This window comes from Nyctibius grandis, chromosome 3 (genome assembly GCF_013368605.1).
Source record: "Nyctibius grandis isolate bNycGra1 chromosome 3, bNycGra1.pri, whole genome shotgun sequence".
NCBI classification, from domain to species: Eukaryota; Metazoa; Chordata; class Aves; order Nyctibiiformes; family Nyctibiidae; genus Nyctibius; species Nyctibius grandis.
In genome coordinates, this window is record NC_090660.1 from 32,194,855 (window position 1) to 32,215,170 (window position 20,316).

At 45.4% G+C, this 20,316-nt stretch overlaps 1 protein-coding gene across 1 annotated transcript; it reads right to left on the minus strand.

The window, feature by feature from the left end:
• Positions 1 to 1,784: 1,784 nt before the first annotated feature.
• Positions 1,785 to 19,653, minus strand: UBE2QL1 (ubiquitin conjugating enzyme E2 QL1). The gene is made up of 2 exons (XM_068396518.1): positions 18,398 to 19,653; positions 1,785 to 3,111 (listed from the first exon to the last, which is right to left on the minus strand). The coding sequence occupies exons 1-2, from the start codon at positions 19,237 to 19,239 to the stop codon at positions 2,979 to 2,981; spliced, it is 975 nt and encodes a 324-aa protein (XP_068252619.1). The 5' UTR covers positions 19,240 to 19,653; the 3' UTR covers positions 1,785 to 2,978.
• Positions 19,654 to 20,316: the final 663 nt, after the last annotated feature.

Below are 20,316 nucleotides of genomic sequence, written 5' to 3' on the forward strand. Positions count from 1 at the left end.
CCAGCCCATCCTGCTCTCTCTCTCAGGTCTTGCTGTCTTCCTTCCTCTCACACACCTTTCCCAATTTTCTCATTCACTTTTTTTAGGCTTGTCTGTTGCAGAGAAAGTAGAACCTGTCTAGCATACAGCTAGACAAAAACCATGAACAATTTTCCCTAAAATGGATCAACCCTCTTTCTAAATCTCTTAATTAACTACATTCTGAGCCATCTCCCTGCCTCCCTGGTCAGAAGCACAATGCTTCTCTACTCCCTGCTGTCCCCTTTTTCCTGCATCTCCCCCAGCACAGGCTGCTCCTGCCGTAAGCAGTCTCTTCAATAGGAGCAGCCTTATTTTTGGTGCGGCAGGAACTCCATCCTGCCCTAGTTCATGCAGTGTGCTTTTCCTTCTTTCTTCCTTGCACGATTTGTTGCTGCGGCTTATCACACACGCTCTGCTCCCCTTCTGCTACAGCTTCAAAGCACTCCAGATTTTTTTATTTGCCTCTCCTACTGCTTCAAGACTCTGAGTGATACAGAGAACCTCCTACAGCCAGAAAGTAACTGTGATTTTTAGCAATGATGTTTGCTCTAACTATTTAAAGCACACTTAAGAAGACACATAATAAGTAGGTTTGAGGGAAGTGGTAGCAATCCACCCACTACGTTCCTTTTAGCTAACCCTTTAATTAAATATTAAAGATATGGTTCTCAGGAAGATTTAAAATAACCAACTGACAGAAAAAAGAGGCAGGTTAAAGAACAGCAGAGAAAGAAAGAATCCCCCCCCCAAGACTTACCACACCTTCACACTGCTTTTAACATAATTTTACTGAGCTGATGAGGGAAGGGCTTTTCCAAAGGGAAATAATAAGCCTTGTGCTTTGCAGTGCTAGATCCCTCTGTATGTCCTCAGAGAGTCCCACTAGGGATTGCAAATTATTTAATGCCTAACTAAACATACTAGTTTCCTCTTTCATAAAGGATAGTAAGAAAATGTTTATAAAACTGAGTAAATAAATTACTTGAAATGTTATTCCTCACTCAAGAGACACATTCTGCTGCTGGATGCACAGAACTGATACACAGTTTGAGGAGAAAAGTATATATACATTGATTATAGCATCGTCTCCAAGTATAAAGCAGGGTGAGATAAATCACAGCAAGATCTGTGCAGATTTGTGGGTATGAAGCATTTTCATTTATAACTGAGATAAAGCACACCAGGTGGGCACCACAAATGGTCAGAGGAGAAAGAGAAGAGGCAGCTGGTGGAGATGAGAAGTGTAAGAAACCAGCCATGTCCACAAAACTGAGTGGCTCTGACCTGCATAACCATTTTGGTGAAGGCTTTGATTATTTTTCTAGCTGACAAACAGCTACACTGGCAAAGCATCTACAGATAAACTGAGCAGTGTTTCTGCACAAATATCTGCTGTGCTGCTGCTTTGCTTGTGTTCGAACTCCTTTGTCCTTCATTACTCTTTTGTTCTTCTCCACTGTGTGTAGTTTTAAATCAAACTCCAAACCGCAAAACTCTGTACAGTGTCCACTGTTGCTGTAATACAAACAGAAACTGGTCAACCATTTCGTTTTGGTCTCGTGTTAGCCATAGAATGGAAAGTGTTTTCAAACACATACCTTTTCCCCCCTCCAAATTAGACTTACAATCGATACTGTCCTGCTTTCAATTAAAATATCGCCAACAACAGATGTATCTATAAGGCGCCTAGAATTTCACAGTAGAAAACCTATTACTTTGAATACAGAAGTTGGCCAAAATGATTGAATTCCTGAGGCAACAGAAACGATACTGGTGATTTTATTCAGCGTGAGTCCAATACGGTTTTCCATTCGAAATCCACATTTTTTAATGCTTTTCTTATACCATTCTAAACATTACCTTCAGCTTTTATGGAGTCCCTTAGAAAGTTTTTTTTCAATTTGTTTACCAGAAAACTTAAATCTTAATGATTAAATAATAGGACATTTATATACATCAGTGGGTTTTCTCAGATACTGGGCTCTAAGTACATACAATGTCTATTGAGTGAAAATAAAAAAGAAAATTCCAGTCATGCAAATCATCTTACAAACCACGTTCCATTTGCCTTGAAAATTTTTACTCTGTACCAGCATATCATTTTAAAATCAAACAGATAATTTCTAAGGTTGCTTTATCCATTTCCATTCGTCTGTTCTGCCATTTTGAAGAACTGACAGGCCACATGCTACTGCAGAAGGTACCGGCTGGGTAATAATGGTTCTGCTACCACCAACCACTCCAAGCCCTGGCATGGATGTGTTTAAAAAAACCACCCAACCTTCAGCTAACTGCACTGGTTTATTTCTTAACAGCACATCACAATATCAGCATAGATAGAACATTGTAATCGGTTGGGTGATTCCACTTAATAATTTTTCAACACTAGGACCTTTCAGCATTTTCATTCTGGTTTCATTTATGAATTAAAGGTCATATATAGAGCACAAATGGGGTCTAAATTTAGTCACAGCAGACCACAGTTCCACATAGAGACAAATCTTCAAGTTATGTTGACCTGCTAGGAGACAAAGATAAACAGCACAGCAAACATGTACCTGCAATGCACTGCTTCCCTATTAAATATTAACTGTTTCATTTACATTTAAATGAACTGAGCAGTAATGGATAGACTTTCCAGTACTGCTGTTTGGTGCTGCTGTCATGGAAAGAAGCTGAAGACAATGTGGGCTGTATGAGGGCAAATGACGCAATCTCAGCATCCGCTCAAGTGACTTCAACGATGACCATTCTCCAGTCTTGAAAGATAATCCTACACAGCATTTTTTTTTTCCTCTCCCTCTGTAAACACATCTGTTCATAAATAACTTAGATGTCTCCCTGACATTCATGGTATGTAACTGAAGCCGAAGTAGAAAAGGATGGGTGGTGTACAGCACTGAGGAGATGTCACAGTACTTTTGTTCAGCATTTTTGTCAAGTGCAGGTTGCTAACATCAGCCATCAGAGACAGGCGGGGTCACCCACCCATATTTTTCGTGGGTCTTCACCAAACTCTTAAATGTTGCTTCAGCTTCCTTTCGACTGAATGACTTTTTTGATTTGCCAGCTTTTCTGCAGATACGGGCCCTGTGCCAAACAAAAAAATAAAACCTTCATTAAACACGTGAACATGCAGCTGGAAACCACAGCTTAACTTTTCAATGCATCAGGCCAAGAGGCATTCACTTATGGGTACCAGTTCCCAAACTGGGGCAGATAAATACATCATTAGAGATGACTAAAAATGATATGCAGTAAAGGAAAGGAAAAAAAAAAAAAAAAAGGCAGACATCTGCCGGGCTATTTCTTCCCAGCGAGCCCCTGTGCTGGCTCACTGCCCTGCATGCAGCAACCAGCGGCTGCTGCTGCGGCCGTGCCGCATGGCTCACCTCCCTCGCTGCTGCGCGGGGACCCCTGCAAACAAACGAAGGGACCTCTACCATAAAGCGTGTGGCACACAGACCCTCATGCCCGCCCCGTGCGGTCAGGGGTAGAGCCCTAAGCGGACGGGGACGGCGAGGAGCACACCAATACACCACAGAAACAGTGCCTGGGCACGGCGCTGCTTCCCACCAGCTCCTGGGGACAGGCGGGTTTTGTGAGTTCCCTCATGGCCCTTTTCAGCTACAGGAGAAGAAGGGGCTCCCCAGCCCCTCTCCAGCCCCCTCTGTACCCCCAGGGCCAGTGGCTGTGGGTGGAGAAGGAGGCAGGCTGCTGCAAGCGGTGCTGAGGGACCAGCTCAGGCTGGGGAGATGGAAAGAAGTTTCAAACCAATTTTGATGCCACAGTCATAATATAGCCCAAGGCGCGAGTATTGCGGAGTCGATGACCTCAGAGAACCATCATAAAAGCGGAGCGTTTCTGCATGCTACGTCTCAGGGCTACCCGCATCTCACCCCCCACATCTCTCTGCCAATGCAGAGCATCGCTAAAAATTACATCCATCCCACGAAACACGCTCCATTCTTCTTCTTCTAATGTGACCCGTGAGAAACGGATAGCCCTGGCATTTCTTAAAGGCAGGAGCACCTTAAAACCAACTTGCTTCTAACCTACATAAAAAATTCTAATTTGTTTATCACCCCTTCATGACAAGTTTGATAATAAATGAAAATATACACATTTAAACATACTGCATCTTTATTACTTTGCAATTAAATATTACCTCTAAATGCACGGCAGTATATAATTTCAAAACCTTGTTTGGCAAGAGACGGTTTCTGAGTTATTAATAGCTTACCTTATTTTTCACATTGGTCCATGTCAATTACCAACTAGCAGAGACACAAGAAAGAAATATAGCTGCAGATTTATTCCACTCTACAGCAATAATACGCTTTAAAGTATTTATGCCTACTGCATCTGTCACAAAATAGTTTATTAAAGTCACAAGTCTAATAATTTTAATAACTGTTTGACAGACTGCACTGAAAGCCTTTTTTAGAATAAATGGTATTTGATGAGCAGATACCATATTACAGTGTTACAATTATTAAGAACCAAGTTAGTATGTTGTTATTTTTTCCATTCTTTTGCTCAAAATGATGCATCAGGCTGCATCTTTTGCCTCCCATTATTTTACTGTCAATTTGGAATTTAAACCAAAAATGGTCATTCGTAATTGCATGCAACAAATAATACTGAGAAAATAATCAGGTGTATGGAGGGAAGAAAGAGGAAAAAAAAGGGGGAAAAAGAAAATAAACTCTGTCCTCAAAGTATCAAAGTTATTTTTACAGACTAAAATGAGTATGATTACTCTGCAGTGTGAACAAATCATTTCGTTCTAGAAAGCTGTCACAATATTGCACAGATACACTTTTGTGTTCAGCGCTGCTGCTATTGTAACAAAACTATGGACACATGAGATAAAAAAAGCTGTTTCCTACTCCTGTTTTAATATGTCATTTTTCTGTGCGGTTTGACTTCTCTTTCAGATCTTCCCTTAACTAAAGATTAAGAACAGCCTCTAATTCCCACCTCCATTTATTCACAGCCAATTTATACCCATTTGGTTTTCACAAAAATAGCTATTTTACCTTTCAGTGCTTTTCCTGGCCTTTCTCCCTAGTCGCCATTTACAGACTAGCAATGTGTTTCCTCTCTAAATACCCCTTGAGACGCTAAACAGCAAGACACCTTCCCCATCCCCATACTAATTTGGCAATTAATGTTCCCCAAATAAGGATGAATTTAACCCCGCTAATAAATTTTCTTAAAAAAATGCTCCTTTTTAGTTGTGACAAAGGGAATAATTAAATAAAACTGGGTAACATATTTTTAAAGTCTCATTGACTAATTATCTTACATATCCTGCAGGAGTGTATTTGTTGTTACAAAACATGTTTTGTATTTTCTTCCTAATCTGAGCTTTTGTTGGAAGCATACTTAGAGAAACACAGGAAAAGAGAAAGTAAAGTGCAACAGAAGATGAAACCAGCACAGGAAATGCTGTCCTCAAAATCTCACCAATGAAATACTTTTGAAAGTAAATATAAACTTACTCTACTACTTGATTTCTGGATTAGGTCCATTTGCCATTTCTTGTCTTATACATGTGATTTTTTTATCATTGAAGGCTTTGATGACTTTCTGAATTGCGTGCATAGCACCTAGCATAGTATGATCCATGTCTTCCCCAGCTTTATCAAAGTCTTAATACTAATCTGTACCTAGAAATAGGATCTTTGCATTGAGAACAGCTATCGCTCATGTTCAGTGTCAGCTACTTACAAACTGCTTTCAAACGAGGAAGTAAGAATTCTTCGGTCGTCGCAATAACGCAGTGATAGCATCACATCATCTAAAATGTTACTGCAGCAACAGCAGATGAAATGAGCATCGTTCCATGAGTTTATTCCCACACTTCGTTGTTATTAATGTAAAGGATCATTAATCTACTTCTAAAAAGCATGTCTGGTAGCATGTGCAGGTTGTATGTAAACTGCATCATCAAAGATCAGCTAATTCTACCTCCACTGTAGGTCCACGTATTTCTATGTACAGAAACTATGGGTTGGCATGGTTAGCACTGTCCTCTTATTAACCAATATCCTGCCAGGTGTTTATAATTTGTATAAAATTTAACCTTGTGGACTGAAAGTTTCCCTTTTTGGTGCCTCAAGTAAACCTGAGGTAAAAAAGAAGAGGAGTGGAATCCAGTCAACACAGTTCAGATACTTTCGAGTCTATACTTGAGTGGTATCTACTGTCTTAATGATTTTGCAGCTTTTTGCCATTCCCACAAAACTCTTCTTCCCAAGTTTAACCAAACCAATGGCATTTTGCACGCAGTATAAAAGAAAGTGTCAAACATTTTATCAGGCACCATTAACAGCCTCTGACTACAGTTATTTTCAGATTGCTACTTAAACATGCAGTTATTTTAACTCTGGTGCAGGAGACTGTGAGCTGCTGCATTCTGTAAATATGATAAATACGGTAAATACAGGATGCAAATCCAGCACTGGCCATAGCTTCAGTTGTGCACAACTGCAATTTTGACCATGTCTAAACCATGCACGTCTACTGCTGCCGTGACAAGGAATAGAGCTCATGTGCACAGCCAATGTTTTGCTATCCAGCACCAAATCAAGAAAAAGATATCAACCTGAATACTCTAGAACAAACAAGATCAAAACATTCCACAAAAATATTAAAAACAACTAGAGAAAACACAGAAAGCCTTTTCATAAAGACATTATATGTCGGACTTTAGCTCTCAGAAGTCACACCAGGAGCTTATTAAATACTTGCAATACTTTCCAGACACTCACAGAGTGCTTTTCATAAAGGGATAACTGAAAACCTAATTAAAACAAAGAGTTGGAGAGAACATTTTCAGATTTTGCCATCTGCTGTGACTTCATGTACTTATCCAGATATAATTTTAACAAGCTAGAAACATATTGAAGGTGAAAGTAATGCCACAGCATCCAAACTGTTTTACCACAGCCATGCTGAAACGCAGGGGGACATGTGCTGCGCTCAGCCTCCTCACTCACTTGTGCTCCTACTGCGCCTGGTTTGCTGGCACGGCGAGCAATCGCATGCCACTTCGTTCTACTCTTTGCCCAAACTAACGAGTTTGAACAAACAGCTGACAAGGATCCAGTCTGTAACCCTGGTAACTGCTAGGGGAAAGACCTCCGGGAGCACAGTCTGCTGCACATAGCCCCCTTAGGACCCTGGCCATACCTAGGGACCGCTCCCTCCCACCACATTCAGCAAAAGACCCGAGGTCAATATCACATGTGATTTGGTACCCACATTTACAGACCACTGTGGGCAAATCTGGGAGCTTCTCTACTTCTCAGTGATGCTGCAGTAGTCTCCATGTTTTTCCACAGTTTCGAACACAGCAGCATGCCCTCCCCTTGAGAACACTACATGACACTGAAGCGCATCCTCAAAAATATTCAACTCAACATCTAGTAGCTCTTTAAAGTCCGTGAGTATCATTATCTGCAACGTGCCGTATCTTTTCTTTTCCCACACCACGATGTCACGAAGTGATCCGAAGACAGAGTTAAGTCCTGTAGAGAGATACCAAACATGAAGCCTGAAGCTCTTTAGCCCTGTAATCCCACTACAACCATGTATCTGCCCACATCTGGCCTGTGTGTCATGAAAAACCATCCTGACATTTCTTCTGGTATTTCCAGAATCAGGATGGCCTCAAGGGGATTTCTTTGGCAGCGATGAAGGGATTTATCTTTCTCATCAAACCAACTATAATAGCTCCCAGACCAAACCCCAACAGTTTTGGCACAGCACACAGGATCAGGTGTGCTCCCACGTCGTATCACTTTTGGCACTACCTGGAAGGACAGGACTACATAACAGTGGCCAGCCTTTCACAGTATCATCCAATCACCAAAGTGCTGGCTGGAAGAGACCTCCATAGGTCCCTAAGTCCAACTTAGATACTTGGAGCTGAACTGCCAACACAGGTCAGCTGTGCCACTGTGGAGCCAGGTCCTGAATTCTTCAAGGTTGTGCCCAGTCCTCTCCTGATGAAAGTCCCTGTGTTACTAGGTCCCAAATTTTCAGAGATTTATTGTATGCAGTTGTCAGCCCTTATAGGACTGAGATTATTCTAGAAATAGCGTAAGGCCCTGCACGACACTTCTCTCAGATGCCACCGCAAACCCTTACAGGCACATCCAACCTGGACTGGTTGACAAAAAGTTGTATTCATTGCAAACAGCACACAGCTAACAGAAGCAGGGAAGCCTTCATGTTGTTAGCACTGGTCTTAGCGCAAACTCCTCAGCCCTGCATTCCTTTTATTAATCCTGGATATGCAAATAACTCAAGGTTGGTCTTCCAAGGGCAAATCATACCTGCCTTCCGCACATGGGGCTAAACGTGGCCCATCATTTAAGCCAGCGTAAGGGTACAACTTCATTTTCTCCCTTCACCCCTTAAGAGATCTCTACAGCAGGCTCTAGTGACCCACTTCTAGGTAAATGTCAAGAGATGGAAAACAAGGAAAGGTTTAGAGAGGTACACAGAAGACTGTAGGAAGTCACTGAGCCACACTGTATCTGTGGTGATCCCTCCAAGGACAGGAAGGAGACACACAAGGATATGCTCATTTTCCAACTCTGTTGTCCCCAGCTTCTCCATGGGTGATGCAAAAACTGTGGATTTTCTAAGAGCTAGAGCACACTATGAATCTCCAGTACGTAACATGTTCCACTAATGTGCCAGCAACTAATGGCTCTGGGCCTCAACTGTTCAAAGCCACACACTATGCAAACATACTCAAATCTTTTCTGATAAGTAACAGAGGAATACAGTGCTTAAGCCTGAACCAGTCTTATTCTAGAATATTTAAATGAGTTTTCAGAGAAAAATATTTCCACTGGCTTTAGAGAAGCATTCAAAAGCACAGCAATGCTACAGTGAGCTACTGTCATGCTCTCAGTGCAATGATTGCAATGTGTCACAACATCACTGTTAGAGTGCAATATACACAGTCTCTCCTCCCAACTACACGGTTTATAATTTTTTTCCTTTATTTACTGATGAAGCTAAGTCAATCATGTCTCAAAAACTGCACACAATTTATATTGCACTATATATAATTACTAGCTATAGCTAAAACAAAGCAGTATAGAAAACTATGCAGACAAATACTGTTAATGTTGCAGCATAAGTGAATTAAAAATGGGATGTTTTCCTGCAAATGTGTAATTTCTGAAGCAGTATTTCCACGCCTTTTTTGGTCTCCTTTTTAAGGATAATCCATACGAAGTGAAAACTCAGCAAGTTCTGGCTTTAAAGCATCCTATAAATTGCTCCTTCTGGGAGCGTGATTGTTCTTTGTCTAGGAAAAAGAAATCTGAATTCCATATGAGTAATTATTAAACTTACTCATCTGTGCACAGCCTGGTGCAAGTAGCTCTTTATCAATACCAACACTTAACAATCCCAATCCCTGTTTGACAGCTACAGAGCACTGTGCTGCTCTTCCTCGCCTTTCCCTAAAGCCAGCAGAGTCAGCAGCATGATTTCGGTACAGATGAGGGTTAAGAAACTCCCCTCCTGCATTTTACGGGTGGGACAAACTCTGTGTTGGCAAAAGAACAAGAAAATTTTGGCAGACGACCACATTATTGGAAGGTGCCTCTAGCATCTCCAGGGCCAAAGGTGCCGTCTTACAACATGGTGGGCTTCCGTCAAAAGAGATGGTCCCTGTCCCCTGCTGTCAAATGGGCACCTGCTAGTCTACATGACAAAGGGGTTGTTTTCTCTGTCAGTCTTCTGGAACCAGGCACCAGCAGAGTTACTGAGGTCAAGTCCAGTTGAAAAGGTTGGGAGTATGACAGCCCCTCTTTGCATCAGCTCACAGTTTCCTACACATTGGGAACCTGAAGTTACCCAAGTTAAACACAGCCATGGGTGTAAATTCAACCAAAGCAAAGCAAACCATCCTTTATGACAGGTTGTAAAGCCAAAGGAGCTACAGCCCAGACAACAATGTCTATCTCCATGTTTCCCAAAGTTTCACCATGCTAAAAAAAAAAAAACGGAGTAAAAAGCAGACTACCGCTGGGAACATTTAATCGAGTTAAGACCAAATTCAGTAAGACGAGAGTCACAAGCTGATGTGCCTTTTCCCCTGCTATTTATACAAATGTGTCAATCTCTTCACTACGATATGTTTCACACTGATGCACATGGACATCTATTCATAAAGCCCCCACTCCTGAGTGCTTTATGTATGTATCCTCAAATGACCTTTGGAAAGAGGATTATCTGTACTTCACAGGTGGAAAGAGGAATATTAGCGAGTTATATGACTTGTCCATGACTGCACACCCGAAGTCAGGGGCAAAACCTGGAAAGCTGAAGTCAGATCACCTCTCTCAGTACTAAGTGCTCTTAACTGTGAAATATCCCCCTGCCACTAATTATAGAAGAATTCAATACTAGATATATTTTAATAGAAATAATCTTGTCAAATTTATAGAAAATTTGCCATTTATAGAAATTCACAGAAAAAATGAAAAATTAGTAACACCAATTTCTTCTGCTTTGTGATGCTTTAGGTTTTTTTATGGGCACATATTACAGAAATAAACCCTATACTTCTTACTTGCAGTTGGGGTTTGTTAGCATTTGTAACACAAACCTAGGAGAAATATCTAGTCATTCCACAGCTATAAAGCCTGGCTATGAGAAGCATCTGAGCTCCAGGCCCCATTTCATAACACAGGGCTTAATCTTCCTTCCTCGGGTTTATTTTCACTCATCTTTGAATGCATATTTGGGAGTTGTGACTGACTTGTAACTCTATCAGGGAGTCACTGCAGAAGGTCCACGGGTTCTGGAGAGCCTGCACAGAAAAGGATTAACTCAATGAGGATCACAGATTTTAAACACCACGCAGAAAATCATGAAGCAGACAAAAAGGAGCTGTTCCAAGGACAGGACTCCGCACGTACACAAGGCAGGCATGTATCTGCCACACATGGCTGAGGACAGGCACACTTGATGTACCCACTAGCCTCAGTTTGACTTTTAACTGCAACGGGGGGGCAAATCAGACTGGCACCTTGATGCTGTTTTCAGAAGAGGAATCACCTGAATGTCTTAAGTGTGGTGCCCACTTACCTGTTTCCTGCAGACCAATGGGGACTACAAATTCATTTTCATCAAAGCACACCTATGCTTCTCCCTAGCTTATGTTCTTTCAGTTCCCAGCACAGTAGTGGCTTCACTGCCAGATGGGTTAGGTAACAGCACCATGTCCTTCCTGTGCACCTTGTCCTGCACCTTCCAGGATCTACTCAATTACCGCTGTTTCCAGACCAACACTGCAGAGCACTCAGCACCCTCTAGAAATGACTCTGAGTATGGCTCAGGCCAGCCCCAAGCCACACGCTTTTCAAAAATATGATGATATTCAACAGAAACCTGGTATTCCATTTACAAGAGAGACAACTGGATCCCACGCACATTAAAGTTAACATATATTTTGAGCCAATTCAGACAGCATAATCACCGCATCCCCTGAAGTTCTCCCTGTTTAGCCGCGGAGTAATTGCACCTGGCAATCTTTCCATCCTCCCATCTCCCTTCGCGCCTAATGTCAGCGTTACCTTTTTTGACAGTTACAGGAGAAGGTAATTTGTAAACTGGAGATTGCATGTGAAGGACTGAATACGTCAAGGAAAAGAAGAGATCTTCCCTGACTCTCATCAGCCCAAAGGAGCTTAGATGGGAAAAAGAAACGCAGCTACTATTATGTTACTTAACCAACATCCCACTTCGTGAGAGGAGATGCCCACTCAAGGGACGTGCCTTGGATCACACCTGGCAATAAGCGTCCCGCAGGTACAAGGATCAGACTTACTGTGGAGTTACAAATCTTCGACCTGGAAGTCTCCGGTCATGCATGGAAATCCCTGGGCATTGTGTAGATGCTCTGAAATAGACATATTTTCAAGGCTAGTCTGTACAAGGAAGAGTAAATCCTTCTCACAATAGAAAGTGGGTTATTTAGGTTAGTCCATCAGGAGGACACCATGTCACCACTCGGGATTAGGCTCTCTCCATTTGAAAAAATATAATTCTTCAACAAAGCATCTGACAAAACACCCAAATGCTACACGGCTCTCTCTATCTGAACATTTTCACTGAAGAAAATGAGGACTTCTCTTATAATTCAGGGAAGAAGAATCTTATTCTTCTGAGCAAATTCAATTTTCTTATGATCCAAAGTGGCAATTCTTTTAAATTCTTATTTAGGAGATCAGCCAACTATTGCTAGGAAGAATTAGTTCTACCTGCCATAAAAGCATGTTTTAAAATAAGCAGTTTGTTTCAATTTAGTGATTTAACTTATTTGATGACTACTTTATCACTAAGGATGATAGTTGAAAGTATTTTAAAATTTTCCTTTTTATGCTTTGAAGGAGTAAAATGGAGATTATGTTCCCCCTGCTTCTTAAAAGAATTAAAACAGCTTCCTACTTCAATGAGTTGGAATCCTTGTGTCTTCATTCCTCTCAGTAGAATATATTTGCATAATAATAGCAGATAGTCAGAACAGCAATATATCAGAGCACACATGAACAATGCTTTTCCCAGCCCATTCATCAGTCCCAGCACCTCAACATAGCAAATATATATGCTCCCACTTAAACTTCAGCTTGAAAATCCTGGGTCTCTCAATTGCAATAAAAGAGAGATCTTAGAAGGCCAATATATCTGATTTTCCTCTGTAGCTAAACAATATTCATTGTTACCTCTTTGGCCCAGTATTTATACCTTTTCATGGCGAACAAGCCCAGTAATACATTCTTTGTCTCCTCTGTAATCTTTGTATATGAGTCGATGTGCTTTTCAACCATGGACCTAAAGCAACAGTTCTTCCCGTGATGATAACTGGCATCATTTGCCCAGGCAACTAATCGAAAGCAAAAAGCAAGCCGGTTTTATTTTTTAAGGCCCTAATATGATACAATGGCTCCAACTAATTCAGAGACCACTGTGTTCTCTATACATTCCTGCAGCCTTTGAGATTAGCTGATTTATTAATGGCTACAGTTTTCAAACCCAGCATCTGGAGTATGGAAACCCATGGATTTGCAATTAATTTCTGCTATACATATTTGAAAGACCTGGAGTCTGCTGACCTCCTGGTCACCATGCAAGTCCCATCTGCTGTCTGCTCACTCATACTTTTGTTTGAAAGGATGAAGAGGGAGTAATTTAGACTATGATTAACTGCTACCTTTGTATCTATTTTTCATAAAATAAGCCCATTTCTCCTGTTTCAATCTGGTAGAAGTCAGATGGGATACCTGTCTTTTTAAAAGGAAAGATAAATCAGTCCAATGGTCATACCAGGCACGTACCTTTTGAAGCAAACTAATGGTATTCCACTGACGAATTTCTAATATTACAATAAGAGAGATGAAAGTATTATATACCAACATTTGATTTAGGAAATTTTCCTATAGAAAATGAAATCTTAATTACAAATTACATTTTGTTTTCAATTTAAATCATTATACAGAAGCCCACCACAGCAAGAGTACTCACACTGGAACAGGTTGCCCAGAGTAGTTGTGGATGCCCCCTCCCTGGCAGTGTTCAAGGCCAGGTTGGACGGGGCTTCAAGCAACCTGGTCTAGAGGAAAGGTGTCCCTGCCCATCGCAGGAGGGTTGGAACTAGATGATCTTTAAGGTCCCTTCCAACCCAAACCATTCTATGATTCTATAACTAGGGTTTCCCCTTTCCTATTATTTTAGTATGTTCTGACAGAATTTTTATGCTCCTTCTGTTCACTGAAGAATAAGGGAATGTTTTCCTCAAAACGAAGAACTTTTTCCATGACATAATCTGCAGAGTTGCCAGTTACCTGAGAGCTGCCTTTGGCTGGCAGTCCTGTCCCTAGCCTCCACAGAGAGAGCAAGGGACTCATAAAAAGGAGGACAAGGCTGCTACTGGTCAACACTACTGCAAGATTAAGCCCAAAGTCCTCAAGGCATCAGGTGCAGCTGTGTTAGTCGTCCTTAAAAAAAAATAATTCCCGATGCATTATTTGGACATCGGCATACCTAGCTTTGTAGTCTCTTAAACTTCTACCAAACCAGCATCAAACTATTACTCTCTAGTGAGACATGTCTATCAGAGGACACAAAATCCTCTTCCACTTTTGGACAAAGCCTGCTCCTTTTCATTTGGGACCATTTCATTCACCATGTTTTCAAGCGAGAGAGAAGACTCCTCCCTGAAACATGGCGCTGGCCTCAGCCGTGCACGTTACTCGAGGAGAGCCACGTCAAACCTCCCGCTGTTCCATCACTCTCCTACGACCTGCGCTGTTCCCCGTTCCTCCCTTCAGCTATTAACATTATCCTGACAATGGCACTGCTATCAGGAAGCAGAGAGCAACACACTCATTTTTAAATCTCTCTCTTAAATTATCAATAAACCGTTTTAAAGGGTGCTGCTAAGAGGGAATAACGCTCAGCAGGCCACTTCCACAGCCTGGACAGACAGACAGACGTGGGAGGCTCTGCCTAGACAGGCATGTCGAACGGTTGCCTCCAGGACAACAAACAACTGGTATTTAAATTATTTTGTGAGCATCACCCCAGCTCCGCAGCAGCTCACAGCCGCCATTCCGCCGGTTCGGCAGGGCCAGGCTTCCTCCCGTGATGATGGGAGCCAGCCAGCAGCTGACTCTGCAGGAAGCAAGTACAAAGTCATCCCCTTAAAACCAAGGCTACAGTTGAGTTAAGGACAACATCAAGTTTTTTGAAATAAGATTCTGGATCCCAGACAGATAAACAGTCTCAGGCCTTTGATGTACTGAGAATTCCCCTCAAGATACTGACTAGAGCTGTGTGAATAATTGATTTTCTCAGCTGAACAGCTGAAGCAACCAACCAAACAAACCCCAACTTGTTTGTTAATTAACATTTTTTTGTTCAGTGAAAACTGGGGGGGTGGTGGAGGGGGAAGCGTAGTTTGGGACTGTTGAATTGTTTCATTCAAATAGACATTGTCTCTCTTCCATTTTAAACATTTTTTTTTCCAGACAGAAAATATCTAAAAACACAGTACTAGATTCGTGATAGGAAGCAAGGGTATGCATCCCATAAGGTAGGACATCTCTCGAGCAAGGTCACCTGAGGCATATGGCTCCTGCTTGGTGAAATGTGGAGAAACAGCCACCCTGCTTTAAAATCCAGCCCCTGAGAGACACGCTCAGGTGTGGGAACCCGGACCCAGGTTTCCTCACATACAAGGGCAATGCTGAAAAGCAACGGAAAAGTGCTACCTCTTAGTTTGTGTCGTGTACACTTACGTCTCCTTACAGACATAACTCCTGAGTGAAATGTTTCACCTGTGAGATGTCAGAATGACTTCTCTCAATTTTAATTTTGCTCTGCTAAAAGGTCTGTGAAATCCATTAAAAAAATCTGAATTTGCGAAGAATCCTGACTGCCCGAAAATGTATTTTCAGTGTTAGTTTCATCTGCTTTTTCATCACTTTGTCAAAAAAGAAGAGGTCATATACGTTCACAGGTTACTATTAGCTCTGACAAAACAGCAGGCCAAGGAGCGCTGCGTTTCTCTCCGAAGAACCGGCAGAGAACAGCAGCGTTACAGTTAGCACGGGACCGATGAGAAACGTTGAATGAAATCAGCCACCTCAGTTCTGTCACGCAAACTGCCAAGAGGAGGCAGGCAGGCTGGCGGGAGGTTCCATCCTGCCCACTCACACCGGCGCCCGCGCCGACAGTGAGGCACGCTTTCGGATGCGTCACAGGCTCCAGTGTTCACCAAGATTTCACGCTAAATCATGGCACTGCGAACTGGTGACATTTCTCTGGAAGGTCCCATTGACCCACTGGCGCCAGCAGTGCCCCGTCTCCTGCTCGGCCTCATGGCTGCCGCCATTTGCTCATGCAGGGTCGTTTTGAGGTGGTGCAGAAGGGGCTTCGCCCTTCCAGCCTTTCTGATTAATAGCGAGCGTGCTGAATATTTCACGCGGTTGCAGGGTGCAGGCTGCTCACAGAAATTACACAATTAACCTGGTGTAAGCCATCGCTATTTGTTCAGGACGGCTCCTTGCAGGCACAGAGACTACCCACAGCACGGCAAGAGTTACCCAAAACCAGCCCTGCAGCTCTGGGAGATGCAGTGCCTCGGCTCTCAACGCGTCGGCGGCTCTATTTTCATTTTTAAAAAAATACGGTCAAAAGTAGATTACCTGTACAATGAAAAATAAAACGGGGATAGGGGAGTGCCTCTTGTGTTTTGAGCCCTATTATGCAATGGAGTCAGGATTACATAATGAGGGGAGTGCGATTACAGAAACGTGGCTCCCATGACACTGAGCCCAGCGACGATGACATGCTGGCAACCCATCACAGGCTACACCTCTGTAACCCAGAAATTAAATTTATTGTCAGTATCACCTATTAACCTTTCCACTTGGAACAAACGATCCAAGACGTTGAAACATGCACATTACACCTATTTAACTACTAAGTTACTGGCAGCAATTTATTTCTGCCTTTTTTTTATCCCACATGCATCCTCTTCTTTTATAAGTAACTTCGTAAACTGCTGGAAGAATGTTATTGAAACTCTTGTATTTTAAATGTGTTTATTAATGATGCACACATAAACGTCCTCTGTTATCAGAAATTACTACTACTTTCTGGAAATCTCTTAAGTGGTTTAGATTGTCAGATTATATAGCTTAATATTTATTACTAATAAAACAACTTACTGCTTTTCTTCACTGAACCATTTTATAATCCCACTAAAATCTTAAACTAACCCTTTTACATTCAATATTCAATAATGCAGAAAGATGCTGAATTGTTAAAAAAGAAAGATAATTTAGCATTGTCCTAAATCCTTGTTTAAAATAATGAGAACTATGATCTGTATAAAAAGAGATGGGTTAACAAATAGTGAGACACGGTTAAGAGTAGCTACAGAACTTCAACATACCCCAGGCTCAATGTACATTAAGGCTCTTTTTTCTTCTTCTCGTACATGTTTTTTATATCCCAAGGTGACCTAGGAAACTTGACCTCTTCAAATGAAGTGCAGAGAAAAATACTCTCTGATTTAAAAACGTGCACTAGGCCCCAATCAAGCAGAGAAAAAGGAGGAAAAGCCACTTACAAAGAGTCTGTTAAATAATCAAAATTAATTTTCAGTCTTAAGAGAAACCAAGCCTTTACTTCTGCTCATGCAAGCAGTTCCATAGAGGCAAACAGGAGTAACCTCATTTTTAAGCAAATGAAAAATACGTTATTATTTACTCTTTCGCCAAGATATGAATTTGAGAAGTTACTTAGCATCATTTACTGACAGACGTGGAGCTGTGCATGTCCCCTGGTTCAAGGGTATTCATTAAGTGAACAGGAAAATCACCCTGTCACAGCCATGTGTATACTGCCCACTACAATAACCATAAAGAAGGACTTGCTATGAGTTTCACCAGCAATATTAACCATTTATTAAAAAAGGCTTATGCAATACTTCTAAGGATATTCTGCAGGAGAGAAAGAAAATAAGCATAAAACACACTAATTCAGCTCAGACAAGATCCTCTGCTGGGGTAACCGGGCACCTCCTCTGCGGGGGAGAGCTGGTAGGAACCATGTAGCTGCTGCAACTGCAGCACATACCTGAAATCACTTGCTCCTTTCACACAGGGAGATTTTAACCTCGCACAACTTCGCTGGCAGCTCAGCCAGCAGTTCCAGGTGTGACCCCGTACCACACCTCTGCCCTGTGCACCAAGCCCCAAAGCCGGGGTCGCCTCTTCTCCCCCCGAGGGATGCTATACAGGACAGCACCAGACAAAGACCTGGGGGGCAGCAGCTCCAGCGTCCGCCCTGCGCCAGCGGCAGCACTTCACGCAGGAGACCAGCAAGTATGGCCGACTAGCTGGTGAAGGGCAGGAGGCAGAGGACTCGAATTCCAAATCCCACTGAAACCTGAAAAACCCTTTTTGCTTTGGGGCGAGGGAGATGCCCCGCGGGGACAAAGGGCATGACATCTTGGTGCCACAAGCAGCAGAGCCAAGCACAGGGACAAGATATGCAGAAGGACACGATGGATGTAGGTGCTCCTTTGCCCCTCCAAGCTGCCCCATACCTCCACTGCACCTGTTTGAGAAGGGACCCCAGAGCAAAACATGTGTGTCCCTGCCTCCTTCCCACCAGTGACACCAGGTCCTCGGGGGACACCTGTCACCCAGGCCTGGCCAAGGTCAGCCACAGGCAGGGTTTGACCTGCTGCCCTTTGGGGTTCCCATCCAAACGCACGCACAGACACACACTTCCCTGCCACGTGCACGCAGAGCAAGAGCCTCACGGACCCCTTACCTGTCCCTTGACCAAGCTAGCCGCAAACTGCCTCATGACGGCCTCCACGGTGTAGGCGCTGGACCAGCCGCGGGGGGTGAGCAGCTCCATGCAGATGGCTCCGCCGTCGAGGACGTAGCCGTTCTCCAGGCGGGGGCTGAGCACCCTCATGAAGGGCGGCGAGAAGGGGAAGTTGTCGGGGAAGGTGAGGTTGAGCAGGATGTACTCCGTGTTGGTCTCCTTCATGTCCTGCCACAGCACCGAGTCCTTGTCCACCTGGTGCAGCTTCACGTTCCAGTCGAAGAGGCTCTCGTCCACCAGCTCCACCGAGATGAAGCGGTCGCTGAGCCGCGCGATGTCCTGCAGCTCCTTCATCAGCCGCCGGGTCCGCACCTGCGTGCAGTGCTGCTGCCGGCCCGCGGGCGCCAGCGGCCCCGACCCCGACGGCAGCGGCCCCAGCGGCGACGGCCCCGACCCGCACCCGGGGCCGGGGCCGGGGCCGGGCCGCTGCGCCGCCTCCTTACCGGCGCCGGGCTCCCTCGCCGCCTCCCGCGGCTTCTCCCTGCCGCCGCCCGAGCGCGGCTGCGGGGGCTGCTTGGCGAGCTCCGGCGCCTTCTTGTTGTTGTGGCCCCCGGGGCTGCTCTCGCTGCTGCTGCTGCTGCTGCAGCCGCCGCCGCCGCCTCCGGGGGGGCCCTGCGGCTGCAGCTTGTTGCTGCTGTTCTTCTGGTTGCCCCTGCCCCTGAGCGAGGAGCCCTGCTGGCTGCTGCTGCGGTGGTGGTGGTGGTGCTTGGGGTCCTCCGTGTCCCGGTTGTGCAGCCGGATCAGCCCGATTTTCCGCAGCAGAGTGGCCATGTTGTGCGCGGCTCTGCTCCCCCTCTCGCCTTTATGGGTCGGGAGGGTTTTACTATTAATTTAAAGCCCCGCTCGGCGGATTTGCTGTCGGCGGGCAGCGGGTACGGCGCTGGGCGGGCGGCGAGGCCCCTCTGCCGCCGGTGCGGGCGCAGGGGGCGCGGGCGACGGGGAGAGAAAAGGCGGCGGTGCCGCGGGGAGGACGTGCGGCCGCCGGCCGCCGCTCAAACGCCTCCCCTCGCTAGGGCTGCTGCGGGCAGCATTGCAGCAGCGGGGCTGCTCCCGGGGACATCACGGCCCCGCTGCCGTGGCCATGATCCCGTGAAAAGGAAATTAAAAAAAAGGGGGGGGGAAGAAAAAAAAAAACCTCAAACCACCCGCAAGGGAGAGCCCCCCCTTTGCCCCCCCCTTCCCCCCCCCGCACAGCGGGCGAAATCGCCTGCGCTGCAGATGGCTTCCCCCAGCACCTTCGGCTCGCACCCGGCCGAGCCAATCCCCGGCAGCTCCCCGGCGGGCCGGTCCCCGCGCCGCGCCGGGCGCCTCCCCTCGGGGAGGGCGGGGGGAGAGGCCGGCCGCGGCAGCCCCTGCCTCCGCGCTCCCCCGCAGCGGCGGAGCGCGCTCCGGCCCTTTGTTCGGCGCCGCTCGCGGACGGGGCCGCGCAGATCCGGCGGAGGGGAGAGGGGCCGCTCGGGGCAGCCCTGCCGCAGCCCCCGCCGCGCCGCGCACACCGCGCTGGCCTACGCGCCTGGCGGCACCGCCGCTGCGGGCCTCGGCGGGGCGGGGGCGGGGCGGCAGGCGGCGGGGGGCCCGTCCCGCAGCGCCGCCGCCCGGCCGCGCCGCACCGTCCCGTCCCGTCCCGCTCCCCGCCGCGCTGCGGCAGTGCGGGCAGCGCGGGCGCGGCCCTGCCGGCCAGGCGGGCCGGGGGCGGTGACAGCGGGGAGGGGCGGGCGCGCCTCGCCACGGGTGGTGGCTTGGGGCGTCCGTGGCCGCCACCCTGGGAAAGACCCACGGGTGCGTGGGTGGGTATCGCACGCGTACACGTATGTATGCGTGTGTCATCGCTCACACGGCTAGAAAATT